This window comes from Phoca vitulina, unplaced genomic scaffold, assembly GCF_004348235.1.
Source record: "Phoca vitulina isolate PV1807 unplaced genomic scaffold, GSC_HSeal_1.0 scaffold52, whole genome shotgun sequence".
Classification (NCBI taxonomy): Eukaryota; Metazoa; Chordata; class Mammalia; order Carnivora; family Phocidae; genus Phoca; species Phoca vitulina.
This window is the reverse complement of record NW_022589755.1, coordinates 5,629,653-5,649,224: the sequence shown is the minus strand read 5'-3', so window position 1 is coordinate 5,649,224 and position 19,572 is coordinate 5,629,653. Positions and strand designations below refer to the sequence as shown.

General features: G+C 53.4%; 1 protein-coding gene across 2 annotated transcripts; it reads right to left on the bottom strand.

The window, feature by feature from the left end:
• Window positions 1-1,317: 1,317 nt before the first annotated feature.
• KLK15 (kallikrein related peptidase 15) lies at window positions 1,318-6,819 on the bottom strand. Of its 2 annotated transcripts, none has more exons than XM_032388019.1 (5): window positions 6,777-6,819; window positions 3,562-3,712; window positions 2,990-3,273; window positions 2,733-2,869; window positions 1,318-1,470 (listed from the first exon to the last, which is right to left on the bottom strand). In XM_032388019.1, exons 1-5 carry the CDS (start codon window positions 6,817-6,819, stop codon window positions 1,318-1,320), a joined length of 768 nt encoding a protein of 255 aa, XP_032243910.1. The 2 variants fall into 2 exon arrangements, with proteins under 2 accessions (XP_032243910.1, XP_032243911.1); XM_032388020.1 differs by having other exon boundaries at window positions 3,562-3,709.
• Between the last annotated feature and the right edge of the window lie 12,753 nt (window positions 6,820-19,572).

Below are 19,572 nucleotides of genomic sequence, written 5' to 3'. Positions count from 1 at the left end.
AAACACCAGCAGTGGGCTCTGATTCCTTTCTCCCTGCACCACTTGGAGCCAAAATGCCAGTCTCCCAGCTTCAGCTGTCTCCGAAACATAGCTTTGGCTTTCAGAACACCCTGACTCTGGCACTCCCAGACTCAGGATCTAGGCCCCAATCTATTGTTTCTCTCCAAATAAAATTGTGGTGGGTACCACAATCCTAGTGCCCCCAGATCCAGAAATATGAAGTTTCAGCGGTCTCCCTGAATCAGTTCACTAGCATTTCAAAATCCAATGTCCCCCTGCCCCCAAACAATGCTGGGATCCCATTACACCCCACACCTACTCCTTGTTCCCCAGATCTGGATACTCAAGGTTATGTCCTCCAAAGTCCCACAAATTCCAGACAATCTGCCTTCCACCATCAAGAGCATCCTCTCCACAAATTCTAATTTCCCTTCCCCCAGTAAAATATTTAGGTCTCAGGAGCCAGGTTCATGTAGTTCAACATTGGGTGACCTTGAAGATCACATTTGGGGGGGATCTCTGTTGAGAATTGGGAAGCAGATTTCTGCAGCCTCAGTGTTAAATTCATAGGCTCCTGACACCTTCCCTTGGTTCTTCAGTAAAATCAAAGTAGGTCGCAGGATAACTCAGCCTCCACTGTATGTGCCTAAGGAAAGGAGAACATTTGCCTTTTTGCCTGGCTACCAGGAAGCCCACAACTAAATCGCGAAGACAATGAGGTCATTCTTGATCATCTAGTGTGTGCTGGGTCTTTTCACTGGGGTCCAGAGATATATTTCCCCAGTGCCAGGCACTATTTGAATCAGTTCATATGAACCTCCTTATTTAATTCTTACAACCCTGTGAGGTAAGCAATATGATGATCTCTGTTTTACAGATGGGGAAACTGAAGCTGAGGGGCATTGGGTCTTTTCCTCAAGATTACACAGCTGATCCTATGCATATGTGAATGAAGAGAGCCCTACTTCAAGCCATTTCTCTTCACCTAGGTATTGGGGCAGTGGGTGAAAAGGAACAATATACAGTAGCTCTGGGTCCCCAACCAGTCTCTGGCTCCCACTTCCCTTCATCCCCAGAAGAAAGCCACAGAAACTCCTACAGAGAAACTTGCATCAGCACTCTTGCTATCTCGGCGTTTAAACAGGTGACCTTGAGCACCGGCTCTGGCCTGAGACGGGACAAGTCCTTGGCTAACATCTGTGCCTTGGACAAATGAGGTCTTGAGGGATGGCCCAACACTGTCCCAGGTCAGGTCAGCTGCTGGTCAGCTCTGGGAGCTTCCATTCAGTCAGAGACATAGGTGGTAGACCAAAATGGTCAGTTCTTCTTCATGGTTTCCTTAATCCACTCCAAGTAGCTGCAGACTTTGGTATAGACTCCAGGCTTCATTGTAGCATCACAGGGGACATCACCCCAGGACACAATGCCCTGCAGGACTCCCCCACAGACCATGGGTCCCCCGGAGTCACCCTGTGGGAAGAAGGGAAAGTGTGAATGGGAAATTTCTGGATCCCGGTGCCCCCATCCCTATCCCAATCACCATTCACAACCTCAATCAAAATCCAATCCAACCCCACCCCATGCAATCCCACCCCAACTCAACTCAATACAACCCAGTTTAACCCAAACCAATCCAACCCAACACAAGTCAATACAACTTGGCCAACCCATGTTCTATCCTTCCCATGTAACCCCAACCCAATCAAACACCTACATCTTCCCCATTCGGAATCAAACCAGACCTACTCCCATCCTCACTGCCAACACAACCAATCCCAGTCATCATGTCTTTCACATCCTAGACAAAGTTTGCCCTATCCCCAATTCAACCCAACATATTTTCCATCTAAAATCAAACCAGGGGCACTGGTTTGGTTTGGTTTGGGTGCTGGGGTGGCTCAGTCGGTTAAGCGTCTGACCCTTGATTTCGGCTCAGGGTCCTGAGATGGAGCCCCACATAGGGCTCCAGGCTGCAGGCTCTGTACTTAGCAGGGAGTCTGCTCAAGATTCTCTCTCTCCCTCTCACTCTGCCCCCTTCCCACCTCGTGCTCTCTCTCTCTCCCTAAAATAAATAAATACATCTTAAAAAAAATTAAACCAAGCCCATTCCTGTTCTTTTTTTTAATAAAGATTTTATTTATTTATTTGACAGAGAGATAGAGAGAGAGTACAAGTAGGCAGAGAAGCAGGCAGAGGGAGAAGGAGAAGCAGGCTCTCCACTGAGCAGAGAGCCTGATGGGAGACTCCATCCCAGGACCCTGGGATCATGACCTGAGCCGAAGGCAGCTGCTTAACTGACTGAGCCACCCACGTGCCCACCTATTCTTTTTTTTTAAAAAATATTTTATTTATTTGAGAGAGAGAGAGAGCACGAGCAGAGGGCCAGAGGGAGAGGGAGAAGCAGATGCCCCGCTGAGCAGGGAGCTGGGCATCGGGCTGGATCCCAGGACCCTGAGATCATGACCTGAACCGAAGGTAGACACTTAACCGACTGAGCGACCCAGGTGCCCCAAGCCCATTCCTGTTCTTAACTCAAACCCAGGCCATTCCAAACCAACCGCCAAATCGTGCACCCCAAGCACAACCCAATCCATCTCCAACCTCATCCCCATTCTAACTGCTCTTCCTTCCCCATCCCCAAACCTATCCCTAGCATCTTTTCTGGCCCAAAGCAAGCACAACCTGATCCCATCCCAACTCCCAAACCTGTCCCCCTACCCCATGGCTCTGACCTCACAGGAGTCCATGCCTCCGCCCTCTACTCCTGCACACACCATAGAGGCCATCAGGCGCCCTGGGTAGTCCTTGTTACAAGACGTGGCCGGGATAACACTGATGTTGGCACAATGCAGCGTATCCGGGAGACTCACTGGGGAAGACAGTGGACTTGGAGTGAATCCGTATTTTCAGGCCCTTGTCTTCTTCGCCCAAGAGCCCTGGAGAATAGGGTCCCTGGAGGCCTGACACCCAGCACCATCCTTTCACGCACCTTGTAACTCCGTGCTCCCTTTGGTCCCAGGCTTGTCATCAGACACCAGGCCCCAGCCGGACACCACGCAGGCCTCACCCGGTTGGGGGCAACGCGTGGGCAGCGCCACGGGGCGCACTTGCGGGGACAGGCGCGCGGGCCGGGTTAGACGGAGCAGCATGATGTCGTGGCGATGGCTGCGTGCTTCGTAGCCCGGGTGCGGGAGGATGCGAGCCACAGTCCGCAGCTGCTCGGGGCCATCGCGCTTGCGCAGGTTGTGCTCGCCCAGGCGCACTCTCAGGAAGCTGTGCGGCCGGTGATCACCCGCAAGCGGAGTGAGGGGTAGGCAGAAAGATCAAAGAGCGGCGAGCTGGGGTCCCCCCACCCTGCGGGAGTCTGGAGATGCCATTACCCTCTGCCAAGGCGCCGAAGCCAGTGATAGCTCGAGCCGCTGCCCCTCAGGGACCAAGGAGGTGCGCCCACCCCGAACTCAACCCCCAGGCTCCTGCTCTTTCCTCCTCAGAATCCAAGATTCTCAGATCCCTAGACTTTTGACGCCATGCCCCTCAGGACTTAGAGCCCTGTCTTCATACCGGGTTTGGCAGTGGGCTGCAGACAGCACCCAGTGTGCGGAAATGAGAGAAGCACCGCAGTTGAAGCGCCCACGCTCAAATAAGGCCACTTGCCACGGCTGGGAGTGGGGCTCACACTCCTCACCTCCCGGCATCTTGTCGTCCTGGGCTGCTGGGAGAGGGGGCAGAGGAGGGTCCCTGAGGACAGAGTCCCTTTCCTTGGGCCCTACACCTTGCCTGCACCCTGCCCGTACTATGTATTTTTCACTTCTGCTTGCCCCCTTTCTCTTAGGACGTCCCTGTCCTTGAATTTTTAGCACAGCCTTCTCTCTGGCTTTTACAACTGCTGCTTGTTTTCTCCAGAGCTGTCCCCCCGCCCTTGGCCCTCACCCATTTACTACAGGATTCTGGGAGAGCAGGGAGGTGGGAAAGGACCAGAAGTCAAGAAGTCCTCTGAGATTAGGAGTGAAGACAGGGACATTGGATACAGGGCCAGAGAGATGGCCACTTGGAACCAGCCATTCAAGGTCATCGCCAAGCTGTCACAGACATCAAAAGGATGTGGCCACTCGATATGTACGACACGCAGTCTTGGCTCCAGAGTCTGGACATCTCAGGCAATTGCAGATGTGGCCACACAAGGTCATGGGCAAACATAGGCACAACCAGTCTTCCAAACTTAGGAACTGAGGGAGAGAGCACTTTAGGCTGAAATTCACTTGTATATACTTGGGTTGCAGCTTCAAGAATCACAGCACAGACATTCATAGATATATATGACTCTGGACAGTTATAGCATGGGCGTGTGTGAGCACACACACACACATCCACAGACACTGATTTGCACATCGAAGCTCACATCTAAATTTACAGTCTCCAGGGGCGCCTGGGTGGCTCAGTTGGTTAAGTGTCTGCCATCAGTGCGGGTCATGATCCCAGGGTCCTGGGATCGAGTCCCGCATCGGGCTCCCTGCTCCACGGGAAGCCTGCTTCTCCCTCTCCCACTCCCCCTGCTTGTGTTCCCTCTCTCACTGTCTCTCTCTCTCTGTCAAATAAATAAATAAATAAAATCTTTAAAAAAATAAACTTACAGTCTCCAGTGTGGGTATGAATATACCAGTCACAGACTTGCCCACTAACGCACAGGGACTGGACAAGAAGGTGGGGTCCTTAATAAGGGTACACGGGGAGAGACACACATATACACTCAGGCTTCCAAAGACTTGTTCACAGACACGAGTCTAAGTATAGTGGTTGAATCTGGAATGTTAGAGTAAAGCCCCTGGGTCCAAACATGTCATCTATGAGCGTCTGAGCAAATTATTTGACCTCTCTGGGCCTACGTCTCTTCATCTGTAAAATGGGATTGTTGTAAGGAGTAAATAACATTATGTGTGCCTGAGTGTGTGTGTCTACGATGTCTGGCTTTATTATAGTTGCTTAATAAAGACTAGTTATTTTAAACAAATGACGCATAGATTTATTTATGCAGAGATGCATGTAGATATTTAGGTTCTGGACAGAAATTTAGCCAAAGTCAGTCAGACATATGATCGGGCTCAGATGAAGATAGTCAAGGTCAAAATTGTGATTCGTCTTCAAGTCACTGTGGGGTTCCAGAGTAAGAGACATGAACCCAGAGAGCCAACACTCAGATGTGGACCCACTAGATCAGACCCCAGGGAAACAATGGACACGGGGCTAGGCATCCAAGGTCAAAAACGTAGCCAGAGACATAGGACAGGACATATTTTCCCATCTCTAGATGAGCCCCCCAGTCAGTCACCTGGTGTTCAAAGTCACTTATTGTGTTTCACATAGGGAACCCAGTTCACATATGTGGGCAGGATGTGGACACACAGGGCTTTGAAAACCCACCACACACACACACGCACACAAAGACACACACACACACACACACGCACTGCACAAGGATATAAACAGGGATATTTCAAGGTTATAAGACCATGATCCGCTACTGGGCAATGGGAATATGACCCCTGAAGGTCATAGCAAGGCACACAGACACCCACCCTGGGAAGGGAATTTGCGCAGCCAGACCAAATGCCCATCCTCTGCCTGCCAGGGTCAGGAACTGGGCCAAGGGCCCTGGCAAGGTTGGGGGAATGCGGATGTGGTGGACAGGGGCCTTAACAGGGAAGGGTGGGGTTGTTGTCCTGCAAAGAAGGACAGAGGGTGCGGGCTGAACAGCTGGGCATTGAGGCTGCCCCTGGCCAGTACAAGCCGGAGGAGGGTGGAGGCCCTGGCTGGGTGCAGTGGGCAGGCGGGAGGCAGGGAGGAGAGAGCACAGAGAAAGCCTGAGGGAAGGCTGGCAGCAGGGGGGAGCTTCAAGGGGCCCCCAGAGGCGAGGGTCATGTGGGGGTATAATGAAAGTCCACCCTCAACTTCTCCAGAGTAGAGGCATCAGGTTACAGTTAAATTCTCCATGGGTGGTAGCTGAACATGGGCTGGAGTTTTCCTGCCTCCCAGGGTCACCTTGACCTAGTGGCCGCTCTCCTCCGGCCTCAGCCCCTTTGCCTGTCAGATGAGGCCAGTAGAGCTCACCCCATAGAGATGTTTTGAGAATTAGGTGAGCTCTGGCCTATATCCACGTGAGTGTCTGGCATGCCCCCAGCACTCAGCAATCCAACACGTCCTTACAGGGCGCTGCCTTGGACCAAGTACCTTCTAGTGCCTCACCCACGGGACCAGATTCAATCTTCACAACCCTGGAGGCATCTGCTGTTATCTCCGTGGTCCAGTTGGGGATCCCGAGCCACAGAGATGTTAAGTAACCAGAACATGGTGAGTTGGAATTCGAGCCCAGAAGTCTGTGTTCTTGGCCTCTTAACACTTGTTTGAAGGCTTATTATGAGCTTTATCTACATTATGCTATTGAAACCTCACCACTACTGTCATAGGTAGGTGCTATCTTCTAGAGAAGGCACTCGAGGTAGAGAGAGGTGAAGTAATTTCCTCAAGGCCACACAGCAAGGAAAGGGCAGCCCCAGAACTCGAACTCAGGTCTGTGTTCTTGTTGTCAGGAGCAGCAAAAGGCCCCAGGTGGCGTGGGGAGTCTAGAGCAGCCCCAGGCCTCTGACGGTCTTGGGGTAGGGTGAGGACTCGGGGAGGGGGAATGGGGGGTAGTGGGAGACCGCAGGGCCTGGATTTGTTCCTGATGTGGGGGAGGGGCACCACATTCCCATAGACCCAGACCTGACCTGGGCCCACCTCACCTGCCGACATCAGCAGGAAGGAGAAGGTGAGGAGAAGCCACATTGCAGAGCAGGGACGAGGGTTCTGTTGAAGTCTGGGGAGGGGAGAGAGTGAACCGGGGTGAGGTGGGACACTTGTGCCTCAACCTGGATCCCTCCAGACACAAACTCATCCCACCTGCCGCTTGAGAAATTTCTTCCACCATCTTTGTGCCCCCACGCCCACCACAGACTGCTCTCCCCCTCCCCCGCCCCCCCCCAGGTTCTCCATCTCTGAGGGTTGTTCCTCCAGGCACCAGAACAAACCCTCAGGTGCCCCCACAGCCTGTCAGATCCCAGCACCATCCCGCTTGCTCCTGGATCTCTCTCCATGCTCCAGACTCTGGCTCAGAATACATTTTCCCCCAGACCCTCTCCCAGCCTCCTACCTGGGCTCCTGGGTGCCCACCACCCCCCACCCTTGCCATCTGTCCCCCGGTCAAGTTCCCACTCCCCCAGCCTGTTCCCCTACATGGCCCTGCAGGGTCTTCCCATACCCAGAGTTGACCATGTCCCACTACTACTTACAGCCCTCATGGATCCCCAGCACCCCCAGGGTAAAGTCCTAGCTCCTCAGCCTCACTTTCGAGGATATGAGTGGTTTCTCCCCTTCTACCAGCCCCTCTGACCCGGTCTCTCATGACCTTGCCCTTCTAGACACAGCTGATTCTCCCATTTTCCTTCCTGTGATTCCATGCCTCCATGCCTTTGCTCAGGCTGTTCCTCCTCCCAGGTATGCTATTCCCTTCAGGGTCCACTTCCTCCTTGAGGGATTTTCTGAGCATCTCCAGTCAGTGGTGTCTGCCTCCCCCACCAGACTGAGAATTTGCTGTGGGTAGGCCTGGCCTGACTGGACACTGGATTCCTGGTGAAGGGTCCAGTCCATGGGAGGCCCCAGCTCCCCTCATCTTCCAAATTCATATTTGCCCTCCACGGCTCAGCTCCCACCTCTTCTGGGAGGCCCTGAGACCTAACAGTTATCTTTTCTGGGCCTCACAGCCCCTGGTGTGCCTCCATCACATCACAGATTCCCAGGAACACTCAGGTAAGGTCGTCTCTGTGTCCCCAGCATTGCCCAGCCTGGAGCCTGGCACCTGGGACACCTGGGGAGGTTGAGCTGAGCCGACCTGAACCCCTGATAACTCCTGACCTTGTTCTTGGCTCGATACAAACGCTTTCGGGGACATCCTCCTGATTCACTCCATCCCCTCCCCCCCTGCAGCTCCTTCTTGCATCTCCAGGACATTTTCTTGGTTCAGGTCCAACTTGAGGCCTCAGTAAAGGACACATGGACCTACACAGGTGCCCTTGAAACTCAAGTCCCTCAGGGCAGTGCATGTCTGCTCCCTGGAACCAGGGCATCCAGTGTCTCCCCTAGACCAGGGCAGACCTGTGTCTCCCTGGGTGTCTCTCAATCCCCCCACCCCCGGCTCTTGTCTCAAAGATCTCACCCCCTCCAGATCCTCCAGCTTCATCTGGGGCAGCTTGGATGCCAGAGAAGGAGAGCAAGCACCCGGATACCTGAATTTATAAGCTCCTGGCCCCACCCAGGTCTAGGGGGTAGGGTGGGGTGGGAGGTGGCTGAGAGTCAGGTTTACAGGCGGGAAAGCCTAGGTAGCTAGTGGGGTGGGGGACAAGGCCTAATGAGCATTTATTAGGTTGAAGCTTTTGTCTGAGTCTGTAAGGAAGAATTCCCTGCCAGGGACAGTTCCTCAAGGGAGAGGATGTAGGAGGGCAAGAGCCCCAAATCAGAGGAAATCAACAGATAGGACCAATAGTCTGTAACGTGGAACCTGGAATTTGGGGTCTAGAGTGTGGAAACTGGAATCTAGAGCCATGTTTCTTGTGCCTGGAGTAGGGTTCCGAATCTTGGATTCTGGACCTGGATCTGGACCACCTCAGTTCTGGATTCTGAACCTTGGATCTCCGATTTTGGACAGTGGATTCTGGATCTGGATCTCGACTTTTAGATTTTGGGTTCTGGATTCAGATCTCTGATTCTGGATCTGGGTGCCTGGGCCTCCTAACTCTGGATCCTGGGTATTAGATTCTGGATCTTGGGTTTTACACTTTTTGTTGTGGATCTCCAACTCTGGACTGTGAGTTTGGAGGTCTAGGGTCAGGCATTTATGACCTGAAGTATAGAGTATGGAGTTTGGAGTCTGAATTCTGGAGTTTGGGTCTGGAATCTGGATCTTAGAGTCTGGTCTTTAAGTGACAGGTCTTAGTCTTGGATTCTAGATCCAAGGCCTTTGAATCTAGAGTCCAGACTAGGAGTCTGGAATTTGGTGTTTGGAACCTAGGACTTGAGGTCAGAAATCCTCACATCTGCTGTGTGAAGCCTGGGGCCTGGAGCATGAATGGTAGATTTTGAATTTTGAGTTTTGGGGCCTGGATTCTAGAGTCTGGGTCTAGACTTTTAAGATTTCATGGATTAGCTTTGGAGTGTAAAGTCTGGAGTTTCAAACCTGCATTGTGCATTTAAAAGGCTGGACTAGGAGATATGGGCCTGAGTTCCATGAGTCAGAGATTACTAGAATCTTCTCTGTAGTATGAATTTAGACACTGGGAGACTGGAATCCTTAATCTGGATCCTGTGGTCTTGATTCTGCATTTTGGTTCTCGAAATCTGGATTCTGCTTTCTGGTGATCATTATTAAAATGACTCAAAGCTTTGGGAATTTGAAGTTGTCTTCTGGTGTCTCAGGACCATAGGAGGGCCCTCAGCAATTTTCTAGAGTCTATCCTGGCTTGTTTAACTAATGAGGAGGCACAGAGAGCAGGAGGGACTGACCTCAGATCACCCAGTGAAGGATGGGACCTATTTTAAATATGGTCCCTCTCAGTATCTGAAAAGCCATCACCTATATGGGAAGGGGCTGCATGAACAGGGCTGACTGTTTAGGGGATCAGTGGCCAATACCAACGGGTCCTTGGCCCTTGATTTCCCCACAGATAATATGTGAGAATGATGGCATCTAAGCCACCAGATGTCTTTCAGATATTCCTGAACCACAGACCCTCAGTTATTCCAGAATCTTAGGGTCTCAGTTATTCTAGAACAATAGACCCTCAAAATCTCTAGAATACCAGACCTTCAGATTGTAGAATCTAGTATCTAGAACCTAAGGTACCCTGGAAGTCTAGGTCCTTGAACACTTTAGAACCCAAGAGTTTAAAATTGTCTAGAACCACGAACCTCCACATATTCTAGAACCCTAGATCTTCAGATGTTCTGGAACCCCCAGACATTTAGACATTCTGGATTCCCAGGCTAAAAACTATTCTAGAACTCCTTTGCCTCTTTATCTGGCTACAAATTCGTGCTGATAGTCTCTAGGCCTCACAGTGGGCCACAGCTTCAGTTGGACAGTTCCTGTGTACCTTGAACCTCATTTGTCCTCCTGATAGCCCTGTGAAGTGGTTACCATGGCTTCCTTCTTCTTCTTTTTTTTTTTTTTTTAAGATTTTATTTATTTATTTGACAGAGAAAGACGCAGCGAGAGAAGGAACAGAAGCAGGGGGAGGGGGAGAGGGAGAAGCAGGCTCCAGGCTGAGCAGGGAGCCCGATGTGGGGCTCGATCCCTGGACCCTGAGATCATGACCTGAGCTGAAGGCAGACGCTTAATGACTGAGCCACCCAGGCGCCCTGGCTTCTTAATATAGAGAAAACTGAAGCCCAGAGAGGGGCGTCATAGGCCCTGGTCACACAGAGGGTGCAGAGGAATCCACTGTTCTGACTCTTGGAGCACCTGGTTGGCCCATTTGCCTCAACTCCGGGAGCCACCTCCCTCTGTTGGACCTGGGTGGTGATGAGGGGAAGGAGGCGAACCCCTGGGGTAATCATCATGACAGCTTCCCTGGTGCCAGGCTAAGCGCTTTCCATCATGATCGCATGTGTTCCTCCCACTAAATCACGCAGGCAGGTGTTGTAAACATCCCCGTGACACAGATGAGGACACCGAAGGATCTCACACCTAGCTCATCCCAGGCTCATAGGCTCACTGGGAGGGCACCCTGCCCCGCCCCGGACGCGGTGACGTCAGCACCCTTCCTCCCGCCCACTCGGACCGCGAAGACCTGGGCTATCCATCCACGTCCTCCTGGGCCTCTTTCCAGTTGTCCTTCACCTCCACAGGCGGCCTGAGTCTGCCTTGCTCCTCCTCCTCCTGCGAACACTCCCTGAAGCCTGGAGACTTTCTTTCCTCAATTCCTGTGGTTCAACCACCAACAGCGCAGGTCTCCTTCATCTGACCTTGAACTCCAGCCTCGGGCAGCCACCTGCTCCTGGACGTCCTCCCACACCCAATGTCCTCAGGCCCTTTTTTAAAAATTTTTTTATTGTTATGTTAATCACCATACATTACATCATTAGTTTTTGATGTAGTGTTCCATGATTCATTGTTTGTGTATAACACCCAGTGCTCCATGCAGAATGACCCTCTCTAATACCCATCACCAGGCTAACCCATCCTCCCACCCCCCTCCCCTCTAGAACCCTCAGTTTGTTTTTCAGAGTCCATCGTCTCTCATGGTTCATCTCCCTCTCCGATTTCCCCCCCTTCATTCTTCCCCTCCTGCTATCTTCTTTTTTTTAAACACATATTGTATTATTTGTTTCAGAGGTACAGATCTGTGATTCAACAGTCTTGCGCAATTCACAGTGCTCACCATAGCACATACCCTCCCCAATGTCTATCACCCAGCTACCCCATCCCTCCCACCCCCCACCACTCCAACAACCCTCAGTTTGTTTCCTGAGATTAAGAATTCCTCATATCAGTGAGGTCATATGATACATGTCTTTCTCTGATTGACTTATTTTGCTCAGCATAACACCCTCCAGTTCCGTCCATGCCGTTGCAAATGGCAAGATCTCATTCCTTTTGATGGCTGCATAATATTCCATTGTATATATATATATCTCACATCTTCTTTATCCATTCATCTGTCGATGGACATCTTGGCTCTTTCCACAGTTTGGCTATTGTGGACATTGCTGCTATAAACATCGGGGTGCACGTACCCCTTTGGGTCCCTACATTTGTATCTTTGGGGTAAATACCCAGTAGTGCAATTGCTGGGTCATATGGTAGCTCTATTTTCAACTTTTTGAGGAACCTCCATACTGTTTTCCAGAGTGGCTGCACCAGCTTGCATTCCCACCAACAGTGTAAGAGGGTTCCCCTTTCTCCACATCCCCACCAACATCTGTCGTTTCCTGACTTGTTAATTTTAGCCATTCTGACTGATGTGAGGTGATATCTCATTGAGGTTTTGATTTGGATTTCCCTGATGCCGAGTGATGTTGAGCACTTTTTCATGTGTGTGTTGGCCAGTTGGATGTCTTCTTTGGAAAAATGTCTGTTCATGTCTTCTGCCCATTTCTTGATTGGATCATTTGTTCTTTGGGTGTTGAGTTTAAGAAGTTCTTTATAGATTTTGGATACTAGCCCTTTATCTGATATGTCATTTGCAAATATCTTCTCCCATTCTGTCAGTTGTCTTTTGGTTTTGTTGACTGTTTCTTTTGCTGTGCAAAAGCTTTTTATCTTGATGAAGTCCCAATAGTTCATTTTTGCCCTTGCTTCCCTTGTCCTCAGGCCCTTCTTACTCACTGTGTCCTAACTCATTTCTCTCTCCCCAAACTCCTCCTCCCATGTTTCCCATCTCAAGGACAGCTCTACTGTTCACCCAGTCCTGTGGTCAGTCCCCCAGGCACTGTCCCTGTCCCTTCCTTTTCCTTATTTCCTCCAGCTCCAGCTCCATCCCTTCTCTCCATTCCTTTGGCCTGGCTGCAGCTCAGGCATCCTCCTCTGCTCCTAGAACCTCGCCTCTAGCCTCCCATCCTCTATTTTGTCTCCTCCCACCCATAACCAGGTGGTCTCAGAGGTCTCTCTACACTCAGAGTTGACCTCTTTCCTCTCCTGCTCACAACCCTTCAGTGGTGACTCTGTATCACCCCTGGACAAGGGCCCTGCCTTCAGCGAGGCATTTGAGGCTGGGATCCCCCGTCTGAACAAGCCTCATCTTGAACCCCTTTCCCCAGGGAGACAGTCACTGTGTTCCTCCCACCCCGGAATGGGACTGGACTCCTGGTGCCTGAGGCTCCCCTTCACCCCCCCCACCTTCAGTGTGGGGCCAGTTGAAGGTGGTGTTTCAGGGTACAGGCTCTGGAGTCAGAGAACCTGGGCTCAGACCCCCCACTTCACCACTTGCTAGTTTGGGAGATTCTGGTGTGTCTTCCTTTCTCTGCTTCTGATTCTCATCCTTAAAATCAGATAATCAGAGGATCCCCTCAGAGAGTTTTCCAAGGAGCTAAGGGCACCGTTAATTTCACCCCATTTCACTAGCGAACAGACAGTGGGGAGGGGAGGGCCCCAGTCGTTCAAGGTCATCCAGGCTGCAGAAGTTGGGGGAGGGGGGTGGCAAGAGAATGATCCAAGTGGTCCTGTTACCCCTTGGGTGCAAAGCATCATTTCTCTGGTTATCAGGGTCTCAGTATGGGATAGGAGTGGAAAAAGGGTGGGGATGGTCTCTGGGTTGGATGAGGTAATATGCATGGAACAGGTGTGTAAATCATAAAATTAGGCTGGCACTTAAAAGACTGGTTAACACAGGATGTGATTCAGATGTGGACTCTAAAGCCAGGGGCCTGGGTTGGCATCATGCCTCCAACCCCTAATACTGTGCAAACTTGGGCAAGTCACTTGGCCTCCTTATGCCTCAGTTTCCTCATCTGTAAGATGAGAATAATTGCTTCTGCCTCATAGGAGTGTTTTGAGGCAATAGTGCCTGAAACCCGTGCCTGGCATTTAATCAGTGCTGAGTAATCCCAGATCATTTTCAGTCCTGTTTCCCCTGGGAACAAAATAATAGGGAGGGGTGCTCGTACGGTCTTTCTTAGATGACACAGTCGGGCAGCGGCAGATCGGGGACTTGAAGAATCCGAGTCTGTCCACCTCTCAGATACGGCACCTTTCTCTGAAATGCCTTTATGGAGACTCTCGTTTTACAAATGGGGACACTGAGTCCCAGGGAGAAGAAACAGATGTGCGCGGCCCTAGCGTGAGAGTGTTCTATCCAGCAGGGAGAACGCCTCATGTACGGACTAGGATTACTAGGTTATCTCTGAGACTTTATTTCTCATTCTGTGCTGGGGGGAGCAGGAGGGAACCGAGACTGAAAACGCAGCGTCCTTTCTTCTTGTCCTGGAAGGCTCCCGCCGCTAGGTGGCGCCAATGTGCGCTTGTCCACGGGAGGTCTGCTGCTGGGTCTGAGGGAGGAGGGTTTGGGGGAAGCACGCAGAATTCGGGAACTCAAGGAGGTGGATCTTGGCGTCGGCAGAGAGGGGAGGTTGGAGACTCGTCCTGGGATTTGTCCTTGGTTGTTCTGCAGGAATTTTTGGATCCAGTCAGTGAGCGGGCACAGGTTTGTGTAGGTATTTGGTTGGTGTGCTGGGGTTTTCCACAGGGGTGGACTCCCGTGGACACAAAGTCCTGCGAGTATCCCTCCACCCCAGACCAAAGGGCTCCCGCCGTCCTTCAGGGCCAGAGGGAGAGGGGCCAAGATCCAAGTCAGGCAGAACGTCAAGCAGAACGTCAAAGCTGGTGGGAGTGGGGTGGGGGGGAGAGAGAATATGACACGGAGAAGAGGAGTAGAGAGACAGAACAGGACAAGAGACAAAAGCGGGCAGGACAGGCCTCCCCCCTCCAATCCGCCCCGTCCCCATCCGCTCCCCAGGAACTGCCATCTCAGAGCCTGGGACCCCCTCTGCCTGCTCCGTCCTGAAGTTCAATTTCTGCTCTTCTGGGGGTCCCCCAGCCTGCCTCTCTCCATCTTTCTCTCTCCCTCCCTCTCTCTCCCCTCTGGTTCCCTCTCTTTCTTTCTTCCTGCCTCTCTGTGTCAGAATCTCTCCCTTCCTCCATCTCTCTTCATCTCAATTTGGGCATCTCCTTCCTCCTTTTCCTTCAACCTCCCTCCTTTCTGCGCGTCCCGCCGGCTCCCATTTTGTTCTCTTTGCGCCTCCAGTCCCACTGGAGTGTGCTTCTGTGTTCCCCAGCTCCTCTTTCTCCCTCCCTCTCTCTGCATGGGGCCTGTCTCCTGCTCTGTTTTACCTCCCTGTGTCTCCACATTTCGTCTCTTTGCATCCACTCTCTCCTTCTCTCCGCCCCACTCTTGTCTCCCTGTGGACAGGTCTCCTCCTTCCTCCCCTGCCTTTCCCAGATCTTAAATGCAGAGCCCTTTGCCTTTCAGCCTCTGCTGCTGGAACAGAACGTGCAGGGTGGTACGGCAACTTTTGCAGACGTCTTCGGTCACCTCCCGCGTCTTGCCACACCGCAGCACTGGGGGACTGGCTTGGGACACACCACGAGGAGAGTAGAGAAAGTCAAGGACGGGGACATAGTGAGACGTAAAGATGGGGCTCATTTTTCCTCCTCCAGACCCAGCCGGAGATAAGGCAGGGGGTACCCGGGCCGGCCCACTTGGGGCGATGCTGGTGGAGTCCATGTAGCTGGAGTCGGTGGTTGCCGCATTCAGCTTGAGCAGCGCCAGGCTGTTGACAGTGGTGGGGACAGCGGTACTCTGGTGCGGTACAAAGCAGGAGGACTGGTGGGCAGGTGAGCTCTTCAGCAGCTGCTTCGTCAGGTCCATCCCCATTGCTAACCTGGCTCCACCCTCCCTCCCACACGCATCTTCAATGACATCTCCATCCTGGACCCCAAGGATGAGGAATATGGGCGCAAAGACAACCTGCCTGATCCCACTCTCTGCCTGAGAGGCTGAGCTGGGATTCGGACCCAGAACTGAAGGAGTCTCCCTCACAACGGACAGACTCCACTCTCTGCCCTGCTCTTTGGGTCCTCTTGTCCAGCTTCTAAGCATCCCTCCATGCTAAGTCTCCATAGCTAGGCCACCAGCCCTCTCCTGAGAGAGATTTAACTTCATTCCACAACCGCAGCCTAGACCTGCCTAGATAACATCCAGTCTAGGCCCCGCCCCCCCCACCCACCCCCCGGGGCCCCAGAGCTGAGGCCAGTCCGGTCCCTCCGGAGGAGCCGCAGAGACCACGCCCCGCCCCGTCCTGGTTGGGCACAACTTTTTGCAGTGCCGTTCTTAGAGTGAGCTCAAGTTCATAGAGCTCACTGCTTGTAGCGCTGCCCTGAAGTGAGCACCCAGGAGCAACGTCAGTTCTGAGTTCAGAATGACCTACTGGGCAGGAGGAGGATAGAGGGGGAGAATGGGGGCTGGAGGCCTGTGAAGAAGGTTGGGGTGAGAGACCAGGTGCTAATAGGCCTGACCTGGGCTGAGGCAAGGGGACAGAGGAGGGGACAGTCAGTGAGAGCCAGGAGGCAGGAGGGGCCAGGCTTGGGGTTGGATGGGTTGGGGGAGGGGAAGTTAGGAGTGGGAGACTTACAGACCCAAGGGTGGAGGAGGACCGGGCTTGGGGAAAATCGGTGGGCTCAAATGGGCCTTGGGGAGGTGAAAGGCTGGGGTGCCCACCTGCGTGTTGTGTGTGGGGGATATTGTGAGTGTAGACATCTTGGAGCTGCTCAGCTGAGAGACTAAGGCCAAAGTTTGGATCATTCTAGGTCTTGTCTGCCCGTCTCTTCACTCCCAGTCACTCAGCAAACCCTGTGGGCTCCCTTTAGAGGTATCAGGATTGGACCCCTTCGCCCTTCCTGACTCCACCCTGGCCACCCCTGTCCTCACTCCACACCAGGCCCTCCCCGCCCCCCTTCACCCTTGTGGCTGACCCCACGCAGATGCCTGAGGGACCTGTGAACACCCAACTCAGGCCCCGTTCTGCTTCTGCTCAGCATTGCCCACAGCCCCCGGGTCCCTCAGAGGAGCCCCCAGGTGAGGCCCCACAGGATGGGCCCCTTTCTTCCCTCTGGCGTCACCTCCCGCCCTCTCCCCTTGCTCACTGGGCTCCATCCATCCACACTGGCCTCGCCGACCCTCACACACACCAGGCCCACTTCCCCCGGGGCCTCTGCACCTGCTCTTCCTCTGCAGGTGTCCGCTCAATCCCACCTCCTCCCTGCCTTCTCCCTCAGCACACCGGCTATCTCCCCCGGCTCCACAATGTCTCCCCCTGCCCCACAGCACCTGCACCTCCTAACATGCACTGTCACTTCTGTGTCACGTTCGCTGTCTCTGTCTGTGCCCCTCACACAGTGGGGGGGCCTCATGAGGGGGGCTGTTCTCTGTCTGGTCACTGCTGTCTTCCCAGGGGCTATGTTGGTGTTGGGCCCGCAGTAGATGCTCAGTAAGGACGTGCTGCCTGGAGGAGGGGATGAACTGTGATGTGGAAGACTGAGGTGCCGGTGGTGCTTGGACGGGGTGTGGGGTAGGGCAAGGCCTGAGGCCCTGGGGGCGGGGCTACAGCTGGGCGGTGGGACTGGTGCCTGGTTAACCCTCGCACCCCCGGCCTGAATCTGGTCCCCTCCCCCAGGCCAGGTGGCTGAGGGGGAGAGGTTGGCTCACCGGGCAGGTGTCACTGTTGCCCTCCAAGTTCCCAGCACACAGCATGAAGTCAGTCACCCTCCGTACATGATGTCTGACACACATGTCGTTAGACAAGAGTTTGAGGTCCATACAGTGGAGACCATTTGGCTTCCTGGCTATGGGCAATGGAGGGACACAGCTGTGGGCGGCATCATCTGGCTCCTCAGTCCCCCCCCTTGGGACCGAGAGGTGTCAGTCCCCAGCCTCCTCCTCCTTCAGACCCAGGTGTCCTGGATGCACTTGATGAAGTAGTCCTGCCATATATTATTTGGGTCGATGATGACCCAGCCCATGAGGTGGCATTGGCACAATGTCCCATGGTGGAGGAGAGTCTCGGGGGAGGCCGGTGGACTTGGAGTGGACCCGTAAGTTCATGTCCCTCAGCCCAGAAGCCGAAGAGTGTAGGTTTCATGGACTGTGGGCATCTGGCTCTTCTCAGGCACCTTCCAACTCACGTTTCCCTGAGGTTTTGGGCTCCTCGTGGGACACCAGGGCTCAGCCAGGTGCCACGCAGGGGGCAGCCACAGGGGGCAGGCATGGACCGCACTAAAGGAGGAGGCCCGGGATTGGTGAGGCACTTGGTACTGGCTCCTCGCTGCCAAACGACGTTGTGGTGGCGACCGCGCCCCTCAGCACGGTTGTGGCTGATGCCTGATGCAGCCCGCTGTTGCTTTGGGTCATTGCACTTGTGAGATTATGCTCCCCCCAGGGGCACCGGCTTGGAGGCTTGCAGGCAGGCAGTTATCCACAAGCTTGAGTGAGAAGACAGAAAGCAACCAGTGGGCAACCTGGAGCCCTCTGACCCTTTGGGAATCTGGAGATCCCGTTACCTTTCACCAGACCCTGGAGACACTGTCTCAGCCTTTCCCTAGACAAATATGCAGAACCCCCAACCACAACTGCCAGGTCTTCCACAGAGTTGATTTCTTAAATCTGCATCCTTTACAAAATTTTGAAAGCTTAAGCCAGTCTCTAACCATTTCCTCAGCCTGGGAGCCCTACCCTCTTGGGCTTCATATCCCAGCCTCAGACCTTCTTACATGGGGCTCTTCTCTGTGCTTTGGAGAATGCTTATTCTCACAGAATCCACAGCTTCCACCACCGTCTCTCCCTCAAAGACCCCAAATATCCCAACACACTCAACCCCCATACCTGATGCCTACTCCAGATGCCTTCTTGTCTCCTGCCCTGATTCCTGGGGTGGGCTCTATTTCAGCATAAAGTTTTCCCACCCAAGACCAGCCACCAGCCTACAATCCCAGGGATGGCTCCAGAATTCCAGGCCCTTCCATACCTCTTGCCCATCTCCCAAGACCCCCAGCCCTGCTCCTCTGCCCCCATGTCCCTCCAACCCCATAGCACAGGAGTCTCTCTTAGCCCAGGTCCTCCCAACCCAATTGCCACCTCCCACCTGCCCTGACCCAGTACCTCTTCCATAGATGTTACACCCTAGGACCATCCCCGGATCACAGGAGGCAGGGACTTTAAGAAGCATTCCAAACCCTGGCAGGTGGCTGTGGACCATGATGGTAGCCTTGCCTGCGGGGGGGTCCTGGTGCACCCACAGTGGGTGCTCACAGCTGCCCACTGCTCACACAAGTGAGTATGAGCAGTGTGTGTGGGGAGGGGGGTGTCTGTGCTCCCACAGGAATAAACAACTGGACACCGACCCTGGGTTCACCTCAGGGGAGGCTGGGGGACTGAGGGAAACAAAGATGGTACTGGTCTGGGTCCCATGGAGAATGGCAGGGACAACCCCAGGGAAGCCCTCCCATGGCAGCCTCCTGTGTCTTCCTGTGTCTCCCTGTAACTGTGTCTCTGTGTCTCTCAGTAACTGGCTCTGTTATGTGTCTGTCTATCTGAGTACAATTTATCCCTGTCTCTCTCTCTCTGTTTGGTCTAGGTGTCTCTGTGTGTCTCCCTGTGTCTGTCCACCTCTGGGTCCCTCTGCTGCCTCCCTGTCACTGTAGGTCTCACCCTCCATCTCTCTGCCCCATCTCTATCTCTCTCTGGGTCTCTGCTTCACTCCCTCTCCCGCATCACTGCTAAGCACCCCCAGGATGAGACTGAGGGGGACCCCCAGAGAAAAAGAAAGGATCTCTTGAACATGTGTGTGTGAGGGGGGTTCTCATGTGCCCAGCCCTCCCTCCAGGACAATAATCCACTGTAGGGGGACACAGGGAGGGGCTGGTTTCAGCTAGAGCCTGGTGGGGGCCATAGAAGAAGGGCTAGAGGGAGAGGGAGGGGGAGGGGAAGAGGAAGGGGG